We start from the raw sequence: 16,595 nt of genomic DNA, 5'->3' as shown, positions 1-16,595 counted from the left end.
ACACGTCGTAAATTAGTATTTTTCTTCTGATGTCACTTTAACAAGCTTTCTGGCAACAGTCTCTCAAGAATGCCTTTTGGCAAGGCGTAATTGGAAAATACATGCCTTGCATTGCAGCCATAACCTCTGACAAATCTTTGGTTTTGTTTTTACACCTGTTTAGCACCACATGCTTTTTAGACCATGTTGTAAAAAGCCATCCGGCTACATTCTCAGTCCTTGATGCCTGCCTTTATTTCATGGTAATCGAGATATTAAGTGGTGAAGCAGAACCCTGAGAGTTTAGACGCGCATGATACAAGTAATGAACATCAGGAATAGTGCTTTATAAGTAACTGTTCCCTGGAGACTCAATTTCTCAAATATTCAGATGAAAATTATTTGCTACTTCAGGAATTAGCGGTGAGACAGGATGGGAACTTCAGGCAGGAATCCCCTTAAATTACAGGGGGATTTGAGTTGGTATCCTGCATGTTTCTAACTCCAGCTGAGATCCCAAATCAGAAGAGTTGTTTTTCTGCTCAGAAGGAGCAGCAATCTTTTCTGAATGGCTGATTTTGGGGAGGGTAGGATTTCTGCTATTGTGGGTAGCAGAATTTCACAAGAGAAGTTCACAGGACTCTTGTGCAACCAAATCATGACTGCAGTTTCATACCTGAACCATCTCCCCTTTCTAATTCATGCCCAAATCCTCACAGCACCTCCTCAGCTACCTCTGACGCAGAGAACAACGCCCCCGCGGTGCTCCATGCCCCAGTGCACAGCCTGGAGCTGGCAGGAGGTGACTGCAGTAAGGCAATCATGGAGTTGTTAGATAATGCTGTGATGTCTGTATTCAGTGATCACCGAGAGCAAGCAGGCAAAACCGGAAGGTAAAAAACAGCTAAGAGCAAGTATTGCTGTCTCACTGAGGCAAGCCTCCCCCTCGGCACTAGGAGTCTTTTGCAGTCTGGAACGGAGCACAGGCTGTGACTTTCTGATGCTCCGCGTGTGGAGGCTAACGCAGAATGCACTTTCTTTAAAAGCAGAGAGGTAATCTAACCAACTGAACTCTTGTTTGTTCATTTATTTATTTTTCTTTTTTAGCTCTTTGGTCACCTGCCGCTTATTCTTAGTTCTCCTTACACTTATTTTCTGAGTTATTGGACGGAATTCTTCCTTCAGCTTGAGGTCATCTTTCTGGTTATGGTCATCCTCATCCTGCAATCTTATCACTTTTGCTGACCTCCTTGTTTACCAAGACACCTTCTTTGGTTCAGGATGTCCATGAGATGCAGGTCCTGGGGGCTAGGAATGAGAGTATCTCTTTACACTTGCCTTGATTTTATATTCTTATTTTAGCATCAGCTATTGGCAACTGTTGAGCACCAGATATGCAGCTAGGTGCACTTTCAAGTTTGATCCACTGTAGGACAGGATATTGGGCAAAACAGTCTGTTCTTTAGACCTATTTTTCCTACACTGTGTTCTTGTGCTTACTCCACCTGTATTTGCCCTCATGACAAATCCAGTCTAATGTTCCTTTTCTGCTCCTAAGCTCTGGTGGTATTTATCTAGTCCTGATTCTTCCTTTCACCCCATTCTCCTTCACTATATTTTACCTATGCTACTAACCCCACTTTTCTTGGGACACTATCATGTGCCCATCTCCCTCTTATCTTTCTCTTGCAGTCCTGGGAACAGGATTGGTGTGATGCCAATTCTCTTCCCAAGAAATAAAAATTTCCCTATTACTTAAAGCAGTCTCTTCAGCTTCTGGCCACAGAGATGCAGACCCTTGTCTCTCCAGCTGCCTCTCTACATGACTACTGGTACAGAAAGACAGTCTTTTGTGATAATCTCTGCCAGGTACATGTGCCTCCACTCCCATTCCTGTCCTTCCTCACTGCTCCACTTGACTTTTGCCAATCTTATTCCTCTATTAAATTGCACTGTTCTTCACAGCATGTTGCCTTCATCTGCTGTCCAAGCTCCTTTCCCTGCCTGCCTTCCTCTCTTAGTTTTAGTCCTGCATTGCTCTCCTACTTTCCTCTCAGTATTCCCCACCTTTTTTCCTTGACTCCAGCTTTCATGTTAAAGACCCATCTGGATCATTAAGCATATATTTCCATACTCTCACTTTTTAATTTGACCTTCAGTGTTTACCACCAAAATGGCATCAGCACCTGCCTGACTCGGTCCACACCAAGAGGAGAACATTCTAGCAAAACCAAAACCCTTACTTGATTCATCCTTTCTGCTGGTTTTGACAATCATCTGTAATCTTCTCCTTCTGTGACCCCTCTTAGCTCTCTTCCTGACCCTCTTCCTGATTTCCTAATCATTCCTTCGTGGTGTTTTTCAAGGCTCCTTGTCACCCCCCACCCATCTTTCTGTATGCTCCCTACTCTGTTTCATTAATCAGTATGGAAGAAGGCATCACTAAGCCAGTCATCAGGATCTAAAACTTGTGAGTTTTTTGTGCCACTATGCCTCTATCAATTGCGTCCCACAGTTTCAGAGTCTCCTGTGTTTCTCGTGGTTCTCCTGTGTTTCACATCTATCCTATGTCTCCCACATTTCCTTTGACAGAGATAGGTCCTCCTATCTACTCACAGAGTCACCCTTACTTTTGAGTTCCTATCTCCACTTCCCTATTGCATCTAAGATATTTTGACTTCCAAGGAGCTTTTAGCATTATTTTCTTCATAGATCTGTGCTGTGAATCTGTCATTTCTTCTCATTCATGAATATCAAGAATACTGATTTTCACCCCCAGCCAGTTATTTTCCATGTCCTACCCACTTGTTTAGTTTTCAAATTATTTTTCATACTTTCTACCATACTCACCCTTACCCCTGGGGAAAACTCCCAACAAACTTCCACAAATTATCCTTCCACCCATTATCCTTCTTCAACTCCCTTTAAAAGCCTTGGCAACAATTAGACTGCAGGTGCGTTCACAACACACCATCTATTATTCTGGCAAATCTAAACTTATTGTACTCCCCATCTGTCTTTATACAAATGTCTTTGTTTTAATAATTCAATCGGAAGTGATTTGGAGATAGGAGTCCCTTTTTTCTTTTGTGTTTTATCATATAAGATAATGGGGTCTCAGTTTGCAATTATAAAAATATTGCAATAATGTGATGATGCATGTAACTGTTAGACACTCTACTTTATGAATACTCTGTCTCCTGTTACGAGTTAGTATTGCTTAGTGATGCTCGTCACTACTGATTCAGTATTCCCTTCTGTAAAGTACTGCAACATCTGTGATGCCAGATCATTATGAATCTTGATACCCAAAACTGAAAGGAAAATAAATCTCTGCCAAGAAAGACTTATATGTGGGAAACAGCAACCTCTGCAAGCTGTTCATTGCTGCGTCTACATTCAAAGGCTATTACATGGCTGCAAAACCATCTCTTGCTATCTGATTGACTGACTGATTGACAGCTTGCCTTCTATTGAAGGTCAAATAATCCATCGCTGTCATAGCCAGATGATAGAAAACAACTGAAGGTAACATGAACCCTGCTCCCATACAGCTTTATTCTCACTTTCTTATGATCGTGGTTTGGTTTCCTCTTTGTCCGCTGATTTTGCAGCACTTTGTTTTAATTCCTTTCTCTACTTCTTCCTGTAACCTTTGTGTCATGCGTTAGTCATGGAAGGGGAAGGTGAAGTGGAGGAGGAAAGAGAGGAGGAGGTGTGTTACTGTCTGGAAGGCTGCTGCAAAGATGAGTCTTTCAGCGCGGCCTGGGACCAGTCAGGATTGTGCGTTGTCTGTGACTCAGAGCTAGGATTGAGTCAGACAGCCTGATCCTGCCTCGCTCACTGCAAGGAAACACCTTCTTGGTCCATTTTGGGCAGCCAGTTTAACCAGATCCTGTCTTTACTGTCCCAAAGAACTCTGAAGCCTGGGCATAGGATTCCAAATCAGATTAAATTGTGCTCTTCCCAGTTTTCTCAAAGCATTACTGTGGCTGTGGTTTTGTGCTCTTTGTCTTTACATAGATGGGAAGGGAAATCATTAGTTTATTGGGCAGAGTTTCTAGTTATTTCTGTATCTGATTACTGCACATTATCACAGTCACTCATCAAATTGCGTCTCTGGAAATTAGCAGGATTCACAACCTGTATTTTGGATCCACCTATTTTGAGCCTGTAATCTTACAGACTCTTATAGTCTATGCAAAATCCAACCATTTGATTTTCCTATGTTTCCTAGACTCACTCGTGGTGGTGGTGATGTTGGGGGCTTGTTCTTTTACTACCCTTCCTGTCTCACAGTTGAGGCACAGACATCTAACTGTATAGCCCTAAGATTTATGCCAGCTTCTTCTGGCCTCTCAATTTACTAAGCATACCCTGTTCCAGCCTATATGGACACCCTCATCCATGGTGTACCTTTCCAGGGACCAGCAGCAGATGAAGTAACCAGGGAGAAGCTTTGCATAATGTTACTAAGAAAATTACTAATAGAGGGCACACAGCTCGAACATATCTGTGGATATGTAGTACATATAGACCAAAATTGGGACCAGAAATTGGCTAAGGTACCTCTTGTAAGATTCAGATTAGATAATACAGGCACTCTGACGCTAGAACTGATTTAAGCACTGGCACAAGGGGTTTTGTGGAGCACCTTTCACTGCAGATTTTTAGAGCAAGGCAACCATCCCTTGTGCACTAGAGGTGGGGGTTCAGCAAGGGGTTCTTTTTATCAGGTTATAACTGTGTGTGTTATTTATTCAGAAGCATTTGTAATTGTTTCTATTACTCTTACTTTGTTTCCCAGTGTGCAGTGTGGGGAATACTCCTTTGTATCCTTGGAAACCTTTATCCAGGTAAAGTTGGAAAACTTTACCTGGCCTTTTAGATTATCTTGCAGTTATCTCCAGATATGCTCTACTGATGGTGAGCATTTCCCTATCTCTGGTCATGAACTGATGGTCTGGCTATCTGATTACAAGTAACTGACGCACCTTTGCTGAAATCAGTAAGCTACCATCCCATTTGGCTTGTTATACTGGATGTATCATTCTGTTTCATCAAAGTATCTGTGAACAGACATTACAACCCTGATTTCTGAGTGTGTTATCAGTCCAGGAAGTTTGCAGTTTATAGTAATGTTACGGAAGTGAAATACCTTAAAAAGATTGCTTAGGAGATAGAAGAATATAGCTTATGCAAGTCATCGTAGCTCTGGATGTACAATAGCTCAGGATCTTGTCCACTGTTTATTCTTGAATATTTTCCCCAGTGCCTTTGATGTCTTCTAGTGCTTACCATTTCCCTGAGCTGAAAACCGAAGGCTGTTCCCAGACAGCCCTTCACTACTGATTGCGACTGAAGCTGTGACTACATGTCTGACGGCAAATCTGAGCTCCCTCTGCTCCTTCACTGCAGACATTATAATAAATAGTGTGCAGACAGGTTCACTAAAGGACAAGATTTAAATGCTCTAGTTAAGTTGCCATACAGTAGCTGCAATGCTTTCCGTGAATATCAGTTTAGTCTCCTTTAAAGTTCTGATACAGCACATCACTGTTTTTCCTTTTAATGCTGATGACAGGCTACACACTAGTGTCAGATTCACACTTAGTGCTGATTCCTGTAAGCCACCTACTCAAGGTAATAGCTCGGTCCTTCGGCATCGGATGAAGGTATTCCTGTCCTTCAGGAGCTGGGGGCTCCAAGCCGCTGCCCTGTGCAGCCACTGCACCTGCCAGAGGCTGGACGTGCCCTTCAAGGAACGATAGGCAACTGGTAAATGAAGGGCCTTACCGCATCCCCAGTTACACCATTTCCCTATGGGCTGCACTTTTACACCAGTCTTGATAAATCTAACAGCATGATCTTGGCTACACACCACTGGGAGATATCCCATTGCTGAGAGGACCCTGTGCTGAGACTTTTTTACCAGGATTATATAAAAAGGCACTCAGAAGAGCTGTTTCTCACTGCCATGTCCCCTTCCAAGCTTTTCTTTGGTTACCACTAGAGATCCCTCAGGGAAAGAAGAGAGAGTGTCTGTAAGAAACACTTACTTGAAATAGAAGAAAATTGCCAAGGAAATCAACAGGGATGTTATAGACAAAGCATGGCCAACGATCGCCATATAATAAAGTATGAACGCCATCTGCAATTTAACAAAAAGAAAAGGCAAACATGAATAATTTGCAGGCACTTGGGTCTTTTTCTCATAAGGAAGAATCTACAAAATCAACCTCCCATTTTGTATTTCTTTTCTTTCAAAGGCTCTTTTTCAATATACTTTTAATATCAGCAATCCGTTAAATAGCATGACTCATGGTCTAAAGATGAGATAAGTGTTTCTTACATGAGCTGACCTGTTTCTGCTGCACTGAAGTAACTGATGAAATACCTGCTCACACTACGCATCACTAACTTTCCCAAGCTCTAGGAGAGTGCAGCAGACATAATACATTTGGATTTTCAAAAAGCCCATGACAAGTTTCCGCACACAAAAAAATTATTAAAGAAAATAGTTTGCCGCAGGATTGGAAGAAAGCTTTTATGGTTTGAAAGCATCTTAAACAACAGGGACCAAAAGCTTAATGGTCACTTTTGGAGATGAGTCAGTGGTTAGGTACCCTCAGGACTGGTATCGGGGATGGCATTTTGTTCAACGTATTCATCAGTGACCTCATGCAGAGAAATCTCTAAGTTTCCAGGTGATACTTAGGTCTTCCAGATAATAGTGAGGGACTCCAGAAGGGCCTCACATAACTGAGGGGACAAGAAGATGCTATATGATCTTTAATACAGAAAAAAGCGGAGCGGTACACCTAGGACAAACGATCTAAACCCTGTCTACACAATGCTGAACTCAGAACTGGAAACCAAACTCAGGAAGGAGATCTTGGAGTCATCCTGGCCAGTTCTCTGAATCATTGGCTTACTGTGTAACGACAGCCAAAAAGTCAACAAAATATTGGATATCATCATGAAAGGCACTAAGGGTAGAACATCATTGTGCCTCTGTTTAAAATTTACATCACACTTCTTAAATGCATGTGTGTTTCAAGTCTCCACACCTTATGGACATGACAGAGCAAAGGTGCAAAGGTGGCAACTAAAATAACTGAGGTAGAGTAGCTGTGTTATGACGAGTGGGTACAAATGCTGGGATTCTCCCCTTTGGAGAGGAGAAGTTAGAGGGGGCTTATGATTAAGGCCTACAGAGTCATGAAAGCAACAGGTGAGATGAAAATTATCCTCAACTCCTACCACACTAGAACAGCACACCCTGAGACAAATTCTGGTTCACGCTGGTGAGAACCTTGCTATTGGGCAACTAGATGGTCTTACAGTGCTGTGAAGCCAGTATGCACAAACAGATAATTGGGCTTTCACTTTGACTAATATCAGTGAAATCTGAGAGGGCTATCCATATTTTGTATGCCAATAGTGAAACAAAATCACAGGATAGCACCTGGGCTGCAGAATGCTGAGATATTTAAATGTCATACTTTGGTCTCAGCCAAGCTCTTAAGCATCACCCAGCTGTCAGAAGACTGCAAGAGGCTAAATGGCATGCCAGGCTTCAGCATTGCCTTCTTTTCTGAAAGCACTAATATAGTATCAGCCTGTCCTGAAAAAACCACTAGATAGCAGGCCTTAGTTCCTCTGCTGGGTTTATTTTCTTTTCAGCTCCACTTCATTAATTTTTCTTTTGTTATGCATGAGCAATTTTCCTTTTTTTAACTATTAGATGAATTGCTTTCTGTAGCCCTAGGTTTTGCCACTCACATTTTTTGGTGTTTCCCAGTAATTTTAACTTTCAAACTTTCATTTGAAAACAAATATGAATAAAATTCAGAAAACAAAGCCATTCCCCTCAGCAAAGGTGCACATCTTCTTATCTAGTTTGTTCTTCAGTCATTTTACAACTTTGGAATCGGCTCCTGCTTTCACTAACCTAAGTGGTGGTGGCCTGATTCAGATTTAAACCAAAGTCACATTTACACCTTCCTGACCATGTAGAATGGACATGTTCTGAGTGTAAATATCATTCACCAAATTATGGAAATCTATGCATATTTACTGCAAATACTCTAGGTCTCCTAGTTTTCCTTCACAAAGACTAACCACAACATTGCTAGTGAGCCCAAATGCTTCACAACTTGTTCTGAGAGCACCAGCAACCCCAAAGAGGGAAGACCAGAGTGCAGAGAAGATGAGACAACTTTCTGAATACAGAGTACTGGGAGAGGTTTCTACCTGTGTGCATGTGACATTTCTTCCACTCTATACTAAGTGGTTGCTATGTTTTTTCATTATATTAGATTGATATAATTTTTAAGCCTATCCTGTATACAACCTTTAGCCTGAAACAGCTAGAAGTAGGAAAGGCTTCCAGATAACTACATGCAAGTCTATGTCGACCCCAGAGGACTCTTGGTTATTCCAACTATCTACCTTTCTGCATACGACTGCTAAATCTGTTTAACTGTATATCTGGGACTCAGCAATAGCATTTTTGATTACTCCACGTAAACTTACTATGGTAACTGCTCAAAAAAGCTTTCCAAATGTAACGAAGACAGATCAGAATGGACTGAACTGTCAGCTAACAAAGCATATGGTCTACCACCACATTTTTAAGAACTGGCTGCAATATTTTTTTTTAAGTGATCTGTCTCAAACATATAGCATGTTGGTATTTCCAGTTAACTTCAAAAAAATAATGAACGATTTTATTAATTTCTGCACTCCTTGAACTGGCAGTCTGTCGTGTCCTTTCTGACATATAGGACTTACAACATGCTGACTCACCAAATTTTTAGCTTACGCGGATTTTGTCATCCTGGGCTTAGAAAACTTCTAAAAGAAACACTTAAATGTTCTTTTTTGTCCCTCTAGAATTCTTCACTTGAGGAAAGAGAATTCTCTAATAGGAATACCTTCTACTCAGTTAATTAGATTATCTGTAGGTACATGGAAAGAGTCTACAGATGAAGCATACTCCTGTTTTTGAAGACTTGGATTAAAGGTCATAATCTAACTTGGCATTTCTGTAAAGACAGATTCTTTCTGCATTTTCCATCATTTTTTGTTTCAGAAGAATCTCGATGTACGTATAATTTTCCTTTGTGTTCTATCTGCACTTTGCTTGAATGATGTTCAAAATTGTTCTTCTGGAAGGCACGGATAATAGGCAACAGAACTACATTTTTTGCCTCCCTAGACGGGCCAACATCTGGAAAAATTATATTTTTATGGTGCTTCCATTTAATGCCTCTGTGAGCTCAGATTGTAACTATTATTCTCTCTTTGTCACATAGGTGAGCCCCATTTTACCATGATGGTTCCTCATGCTGAAAAAACTTTTAGAATTCACCTCCTGCCTATTCCAGTAGACTTTTCCAAGGCCCTTTGGGCTGAATTGTTACTAAATATAACCATGTACTGCTTTTTGGCTGCATAAAAAAAGATCTTCCAACACAAACCTGAAATCAAATAACTTTTTGACTCTTTTCCTTCCACAATTCCAAATAGTCACAAATTATTTTGTCACAAATCTGTAATCAGATTTTCCTGGAGCTCCACTCACAGTTGAGAAATATGTTTATTTTCATGAGCTTCCCTAACTTAATTTTTTTTAAGCTTTTCTCAGATTTCTCTCTCCTTGTTTCTCTTGGTGCTTTTATATTTAGTTCTCCTCTTTCAGCTTAGCAACTTGATTTTGGAAATATTGATGCAAATGCTTAATTCATTATTGTAAATAGTCTCAATAACTTCAGTCAAACTGTTCAAGTTAAATGTGTTCAGGCTTGTAAGATTTTCTGGATTAATGGTACCTTCATAAATATTTCTTTTCAAAGGGAGTGAATACAAAGTGATATTCTTTGCTTAAGAAAAATAATTTAAACTTATGTTAATATTACTAGCCCTGCAGAGAAGACATCAACAGCTTGGAAGATACTTGTTACAGAAAGCAAAATTGAAATTCTAAAGGATCATTTTGTAACTGTTGGACAATCAGGGAAAATCATAGGAATTAAAAAGTGCATTTGAAAAATACTGAAAAAATTGTCACATGAATTGCTACTAAATTATCCACCCCGTAGCAAACCTATATTTATGTTTGAGCACTCATCAAATAATTTTAATAAGCTAAAATCATGAGGACAATGCTATTAAATTATTGTGCAACAAATAAAGCTGGAAGATGAGGACTATCCTGATCTCTTTCATATGTGTCTTACTGCTAGCCCAGCCCAAAACCATTCCCAAACAATCACTGCCTTTTTAACTGTAGCATACCTTTAATTTTTCAGAGGTGAAAGAGTTGCACAGGGTATAGTTGGACCAAGTTCGGTTGCTCTCAGGATGGCGGAACCAGTTTCCAGTTTCATCACAATATTTTGAAGCCCTCTCTGATGATAAATTGCAATAACAGTTATTTTAGCATATGCATATTACATATTTAAAAACCCATTAAAAAGAATTTCTGTGTTTGGAAATAAAATGTCTGCATAACAAAATCCAAAGGATTTTCCACTTGTGCAATTAATACACATTTTACTGGTTTGTGTTTTTTTTTTCCTCAGAGATGTATCTGGTGGTGTACTTGTTATCTGTCTCCTGTTGCCTTGAATGAATGCAGTAGGTTATACATACCCAGCCTTCATTCAGATGCAATTACTTGTGTGATAATGATCCATTTAAAGAGACTGTTGAAAACTGTTTATGGAAGAGAAAGTTTCCCGAGGCCCTGATGCCAAACTTGAAGGAAGCGTGCAGGGTTTCAGGTATCAAGGGAAATAATTAGTTAAAAATACTGTGTAGAGAAAGGGCAGCAATCAAGGTATAAACCGGAGCCTGGGTGCTGGAGATGCCGACAGCCCCAACACCAGTGCTGCATTTATGCAGAGGGGTGGAAAAGTCCTTCCCAGCCTCTGCGCCAGCTAAATCCTGCCAGGGATGAGCGGGAACACTGCTCGTTTTCCTCTGAGGCTGCAAAGCATGCAGGCTTAGAGAGAAGCAGCCTCGCAAACATTTTGGCGCAGGTCCCAAGTGTCCAGTTTAATTTAAAATGGCTGCAGAGTTCTCTGTTTAAATAATCTGATGTGTGTTTGGCCTCTCCATGTGTGTCTTTGGTGCTGGTTCCTGCGCCGCAGGTGGCTCTGGCATCCTTCCCGACAGCCCTGCTGTACGGATCACTCTCCAGGTTCATGCTCCTTCTCGCGTGTCCTTTTACTGTGGCAGGGGGACGGTTGGGCTTCAGCACCGTACACCTCGGAGGGATGCCTGGAGCCGCAGATGTGTGCTGTGCCTGTGTCCTCCCGGCCACGCTCACATTTCTGCCTAGGAAACCCTGGATGCTGAGGCGCAGACAGTCACTCCTAATCACCTGTCAAGTTTTGGACTAGTTCCTTTGGCCTTCCCTCAAGCATTAGCCACATGGGAGTCACTGGAAAGTTTGCCCGAGTAACAAAGGCAGGATAAGATCAGAAACTTAAATTATTTGATGTTTTCTTAGATAGTGACAGAGCTGTTTATTTATGAAAAACACAGTTTTTCAAGTTTGACTTTTAAAATAGTCTAAAAAGTCTATCTTGACTTCCCTTTGCCTATTCTAGCTTTATAATTTTATTGGCTTTATACATAGATTATCAGCATTTCCAGTCAATACACTTTTAGAGAGCCAATTACCATTTGAACACATTTTCATTTTTTGAGGTCAACATGTGCATTTATTTTTTTTAATCAGATCTGATGATTAATGATTCTATTAATTTGGAAGATTCATATTCCCTCTATACACCCTAAAGAATGCAATTGATCTTATTGGCAAGGTAAGGATTGTATAGGCTGAGTTATCTTACTCTGACTAGAAATACACTTTATATAGTGCTATTGCAAAAAAAAAAAAAAAAAAAAAAGACAATCCTCCAGAACACAGCATACTTTCAAAATTACTGTGAGTTTCAAATCATTGTTTTGGGGGACTTGTTGAAAATCAATACGTGCATCAACAACACCGAGAGGAACAGTACATGCTATCTCAGCCTTCCAACTCTGCAGCTTGGAGATAGTCTCAGACTGCCTGTGTGGCAATGTTGCTGTTGTACTCATTGCCAGATATTATCTAAAGCTGGAAAAAGTTTTCAGTCATAGATAAAAGATTAATGGTTATGCTACCATGGAACACAGTGTACAAACATTGTACCTACTATCCCATGCACTCTGCAAAGTTTGCAACAGCTTTTGTTAATATGCTATAGAGTATAATGGTAATATCATCTATCATCGCTGTACTTCAGTGCCTATGCAGGAACTCTGCCAAAGTTTAATGTGGGCTCTGTAAAGTTACAGACAAGCCTGTTGCCTCATATTTTTCCTTGAAGCCATACAAACACAACTGATCCTAGTTTGGAAGCAGCCGTGGCCCATGGATTTCTCGCTGTGATGTTGTCAGAATACGGGACTAGGGGATAAGCCCTCCACTGTCCATCCCAGTGACTCAAACAGGTCAAACATTTCTTCTAAATCTATGTTTTTATACAGAAATAAAACTGCAAGTCTGTAACCCAACCACTGTTCTACTGCAAATTATCCTACAGTGGCCCAGTAGCAGGTGTGGCATTATGAACCCGGGCATGTGTTGGTTTTTATGCTAATCAGAAGAATCTAGTAAACTCTGAAGAAATACACAATGTGTAAGGACGGGTAAGGCAGCACTAGCAAGGCAAACTGGAAGTGTGGGCTTTAAGATTATTAAAATACTATGTAAACACTAATTTTTTAGGCTGTCTGTACCCTATCAGCGTGGATAGGGCACCACTTGGGCATCACATTATTCAAAGTGGAGGAACAGTGACATTGCATTTAGCAACCTTAAAGTTATGCAATTCATAAGCAGTTGTGCATGCTCCCTGTAGTTAGCTTAGAAAGACAGACGCTTCAAGAGCTGTCTGGGAAAAATAGATGAGAGAAATCTCATCCACAAGGGCAGTTTCATGGGAGTAGTGAAGTGCCTAAAAAGATTAACCAGTAGTAATATTTTTGCGTGTGGTACTGTTTGTGCTACCGATAGTGCTTTTATGAATCATATTTTCATAAAAAACAACTCAGTCGTTTATATGTAACAAATATCCTAACCCAACAACTCTGGAACAAATGTGACAGCTCTATCAATCAGGTTTTTTACAATTAGACCAACTCTATAGCTAGCACATGTTAAAAGAGTCAAAACCATTTTTTTATTTATTGTTGAGTTATGAGCTGGAAGTAGAAAGAAGTTTTCCTCTTTGCAGTGCATGCTCAGCACATACCAGACATTGAATTCTTTGTCATTGTTTGGCTAGACCTGTGTAGTGCTTAGTTTTGCAGATGAGGGAATAGCTGATGTAGCATATCTGATTTATTTACATCCTCAGTAAAATATTCCAGAAGAAAATTTTTCAAAAGTGAAAAAATCATCTGATATAATACAATGGAGACCCTAGAAAACTTCAATTCCAGTGTCCTAATAAGTGAAGAATTATCACTATCATCAGAATGCCTCAGTCAGCAGAACTGGAATCTGTATAATAGAGTCATGTTGTGCACTGTGGGGCTAAGAATTGATTTTTAAAATACAACTGTCAAGCTTGCTAAGAAGCAGGACAGACATACACAGAAGGGTAGGGGGAAAAGAAGCAGCTGCACAAAGAGTTGTTATATTTATCACTGTCTGAATGATATCACTTCAAGACAGGAAAATAGGACCAGCAGAAATCCAGAGCTGGCTTTTTTAGCCAGTCAGGAAATTTGCATTTTATGGCAGCAAGAGAAGGGCTCTCCCAGGCCCAGCCCTCCCTGTGCTGCTCAGGGTGCTCCAGCAGGTCCCTGGGGCTCCTGCCCACCGAGGATGCCGCTCCTTGCCCGTAGCCCGCTGGGAGCACAGGCATGTTGCCCTGCCAAGGCACAGTGCTGGGTGGGAAGGAGCACATGGACTGGGTACGCAGGAGGGGAGACCACGGTTGGGAAGGTGCTTGAATTAGGGGATGCCTGAGGAAGTGGCCTCCCTGCCTGCCAGGAGTGGAAAGGGCCGCAGCTGCTGCTGCGACCCAGAAGGTCTCTCTCCCTCTCTGGTTTGTGGAAGGCCATGATTTCTCATCTGCAATGACTGCTTTTGCCAGCTTGGCAACCTCCTCACCTGAACACTTTGTGCATTTTGCCAGCTGTGAGAAGGGTGCACCTGTGTTCCTCAAATCCAGTCCCTTGTGGTCATAGGCATCCCAGCTGCTAAATCCAAAAGGGTTTGCAAGAGCTATTCAATCTGTTCCCCCTTCTCCTGCATGGAGCATTTATCCTTATTTCTCTAAAGATATTTTGTAAGAAAGACAAAGCAATTCAGAGGCTGCAGTATGGCACAAGAAGAGAGTTGCAGAGAACACAAATACCGCAATGCCTCTGCCCCCTCCACTGCCGTGACCCACACTCCAGAGCAAGGGGACCTCACCCCCTCTAGTCAGCGTCGGAGCAGGAAGGCTGTACTTCCATATTCCTCAGTCGTGAGAAGAAACAACAATCGTTATCTGAGGTAATTGCTTATGGATACACATGGATCTGTTTCCAAATTGCACTTCTAGAAACTTTGCTCTTGGAGCCACATGAAGCGTTATGAGTAACTGGTTTACAAAATGGAACCAAAGACAGAAATGCAACAAAGTGGAGAACTGAGCGGAGTTCTGCTAAACACAGCCTTGGATCACAAAGTTGGGCCAGGCTTGCTCCCTGCTGGGGTGGCTACTGCTCTTAACCACTGCTCTTTGCTGAAGAGAAAAGGGAACAAAAGTGAAACAAAAAGGTACGGCTGCCACAGCGCAACTTGCACATTCAGCTCCATTGCTGTATGTGACTGCACCAAATTAATCCTGACCAAACGCACCGTGCAGGGGGAGTGAGGTGGGTGATATGACGCTTCCCTTGCCACAAACCCAACAGCCTGTGCACAGCACAGGGCAATGCTCTGCTCCTCCTGCTGCCCCCAGTAAATCTGCCCGCTAGAAGGCCGTTACATCCACAATATAGTTCCCTTTTTTTATTAGCAAGAATATTACCAGCATAAATTACATAGTACATTCCTATCAAATTAAATTCCTAGCAATTTCAGCGTGACCTGACACCATTTCAAAGGGATTACAGCAAAGATTAACCTGGATAAAATATGAATATAAAATACAATTCAAGAGAAACTGTCCACGTTGCCTGAATGGGGGAGTATAAAACAGCCCTGCTCAGAGCTTCACAGTCGTCTTCACAGGATGAGACAATGAACTTCCTGCTGTCACTGGAGTTAAAGCAGTAGGTCTCGGTATGTTTTCCAGACAAATTGATTTGTTTTTATGCATTATCACATTGCATGTGATGGTCATTGCGAGAAAGAGATTGCTACAATAGGCAACAGTATTTTATTGAAAAGGACAAAGTTGTCACAGCTTGTAGAGAGGGGTTTCTGTTTGTCTGTTACCTTTAAGATACTAATTTCCTTTCACAGGATAGAGCTTCCTCAGGTGGGGAAAGAAGTACGGGAAGCCCTAGCTAACTGAACAGACTAGATTATCACAGTGGTCCTTCCTTCTTTCAGAATACAGATTCCTATTGAGTAAGAACTGATGTAAGTTCAGTGAAATAAGTGGGACTACATCTGGTAGTTACTTGTGAAGTTGTCAGACGCAAAATGAACAGAGCACTGAGCGTGTTCTCCATCATTTTGCTTCTGGGTCCTTTTCTCCAGAATATGATTTCACCTTATTTACTTTCTAACATACTCTAGCAATTTCTTCTTGGCATTGATACTGAATGTTGTTGGGGGTTCAGATATAGAGAGCTGATATACAGCACCCACAGGTGCAGATGGGAGGAGGATCCCATCCTATGCTGCCAGATAATGTTTCACTTTCCCTGTTACAAAGTATGTACACACCAAAGCACAAAAAGAAAGCTGAATGACATCATTTTATACCAGGACTCAAAGCTATACATGGCCTCAAACAAAAGTAACAGCCATCAGTGAGCTGATACACAGTGGTTCTGCAGATCTCAGTGCAGCCCAAAGCAGCACAGCGTGAAATCCTTGTTTCAGAAGTCCATGGAGTTACTTGCATGCCTAAAATACATGATGAGGTGGCTTGATATCATGGAGACTTAATGGGAAGGAAATGTGACAGGCACTGCAGTTTTCATCTTGTAAAGTCATTGTTCTTTAGAAGGAATTTTCTGTTTCTCAGCAGAAAATCTAGCTGTATTTTGTTTAACAGCCATAAGTTACCAAAGGAAATAATGACTTGTGACACAGAACCTGACAGACTTCTCAGGACAGCCGAACCTGTGCTTTTGGCCACCTGTAAGTGGCAGCCACTTCCATTAGCAGTTGCAAGACTTCCAGACACCCCCACGATTTCTTGTCTCCTTCCTACTTTATTAAGTCCTGGTGTGACAATCAGCCACCCGTAAAGCAAAGGCTGCCTACCCATTGGTTTGATGCTGCAGCTGTAATACATGCTGGGTAACTCAACAGCTACTCTAGGAAAGCGGCTCTGGCTCAACCAGGAGATGCTGAGCTGCTGCTGAGCCAGGGAAACTGT

General features: G+C 41.4%; 1 protein-coding gene across 1 annotated transcript in view; it reads right to left on the bottom strand.

Moving 5' to 3' along the window:
• CALCR (calcitonin receptor) overlaps window positions 1-16,595 on the bottom strand; it is a 75,513-nt gene that overhangs the window by 42,286 nt on the left and 16,632 nt on the right. The window contains exons 4-5 of the mRNA XM_009330510.1: window positions 10,282-10,394; window positions 6,039-6,130 (exon numbers count right to left, since the gene is read on the bottom strand). Of these exons, the coding sequence (XP_009328785.1) occupies window positions 6,039-6,130; window positions 10,282-10,394 (205 nt within the window). The remainder of the gene's footprint in view (window positions 1-6,038; window positions 6,131-10,281; window positions 10,395-16,595) is intronic.

The sequence above is a fragment of the Pygoscelis adeliae genome, unplaced genomic scaffold (genome assembly GCF_000699105.1).
Source record: "Pygoscelis adeliae isolate BGI_AS28 unplaced genomic scaffold, ASM69910v1 Scaffold27, whole genome shotgun sequence".
Taxonomy (NCBI): domain Eukaryota; kingdom Metazoa; phylum Chordata; class Aves; order Sphenisciformes; family Spheniscidae; genus Pygoscelis; species Pygoscelis adeliae.
This window is presented reverse-complemented; position numbering and strand designations above follow the sequence as displayed.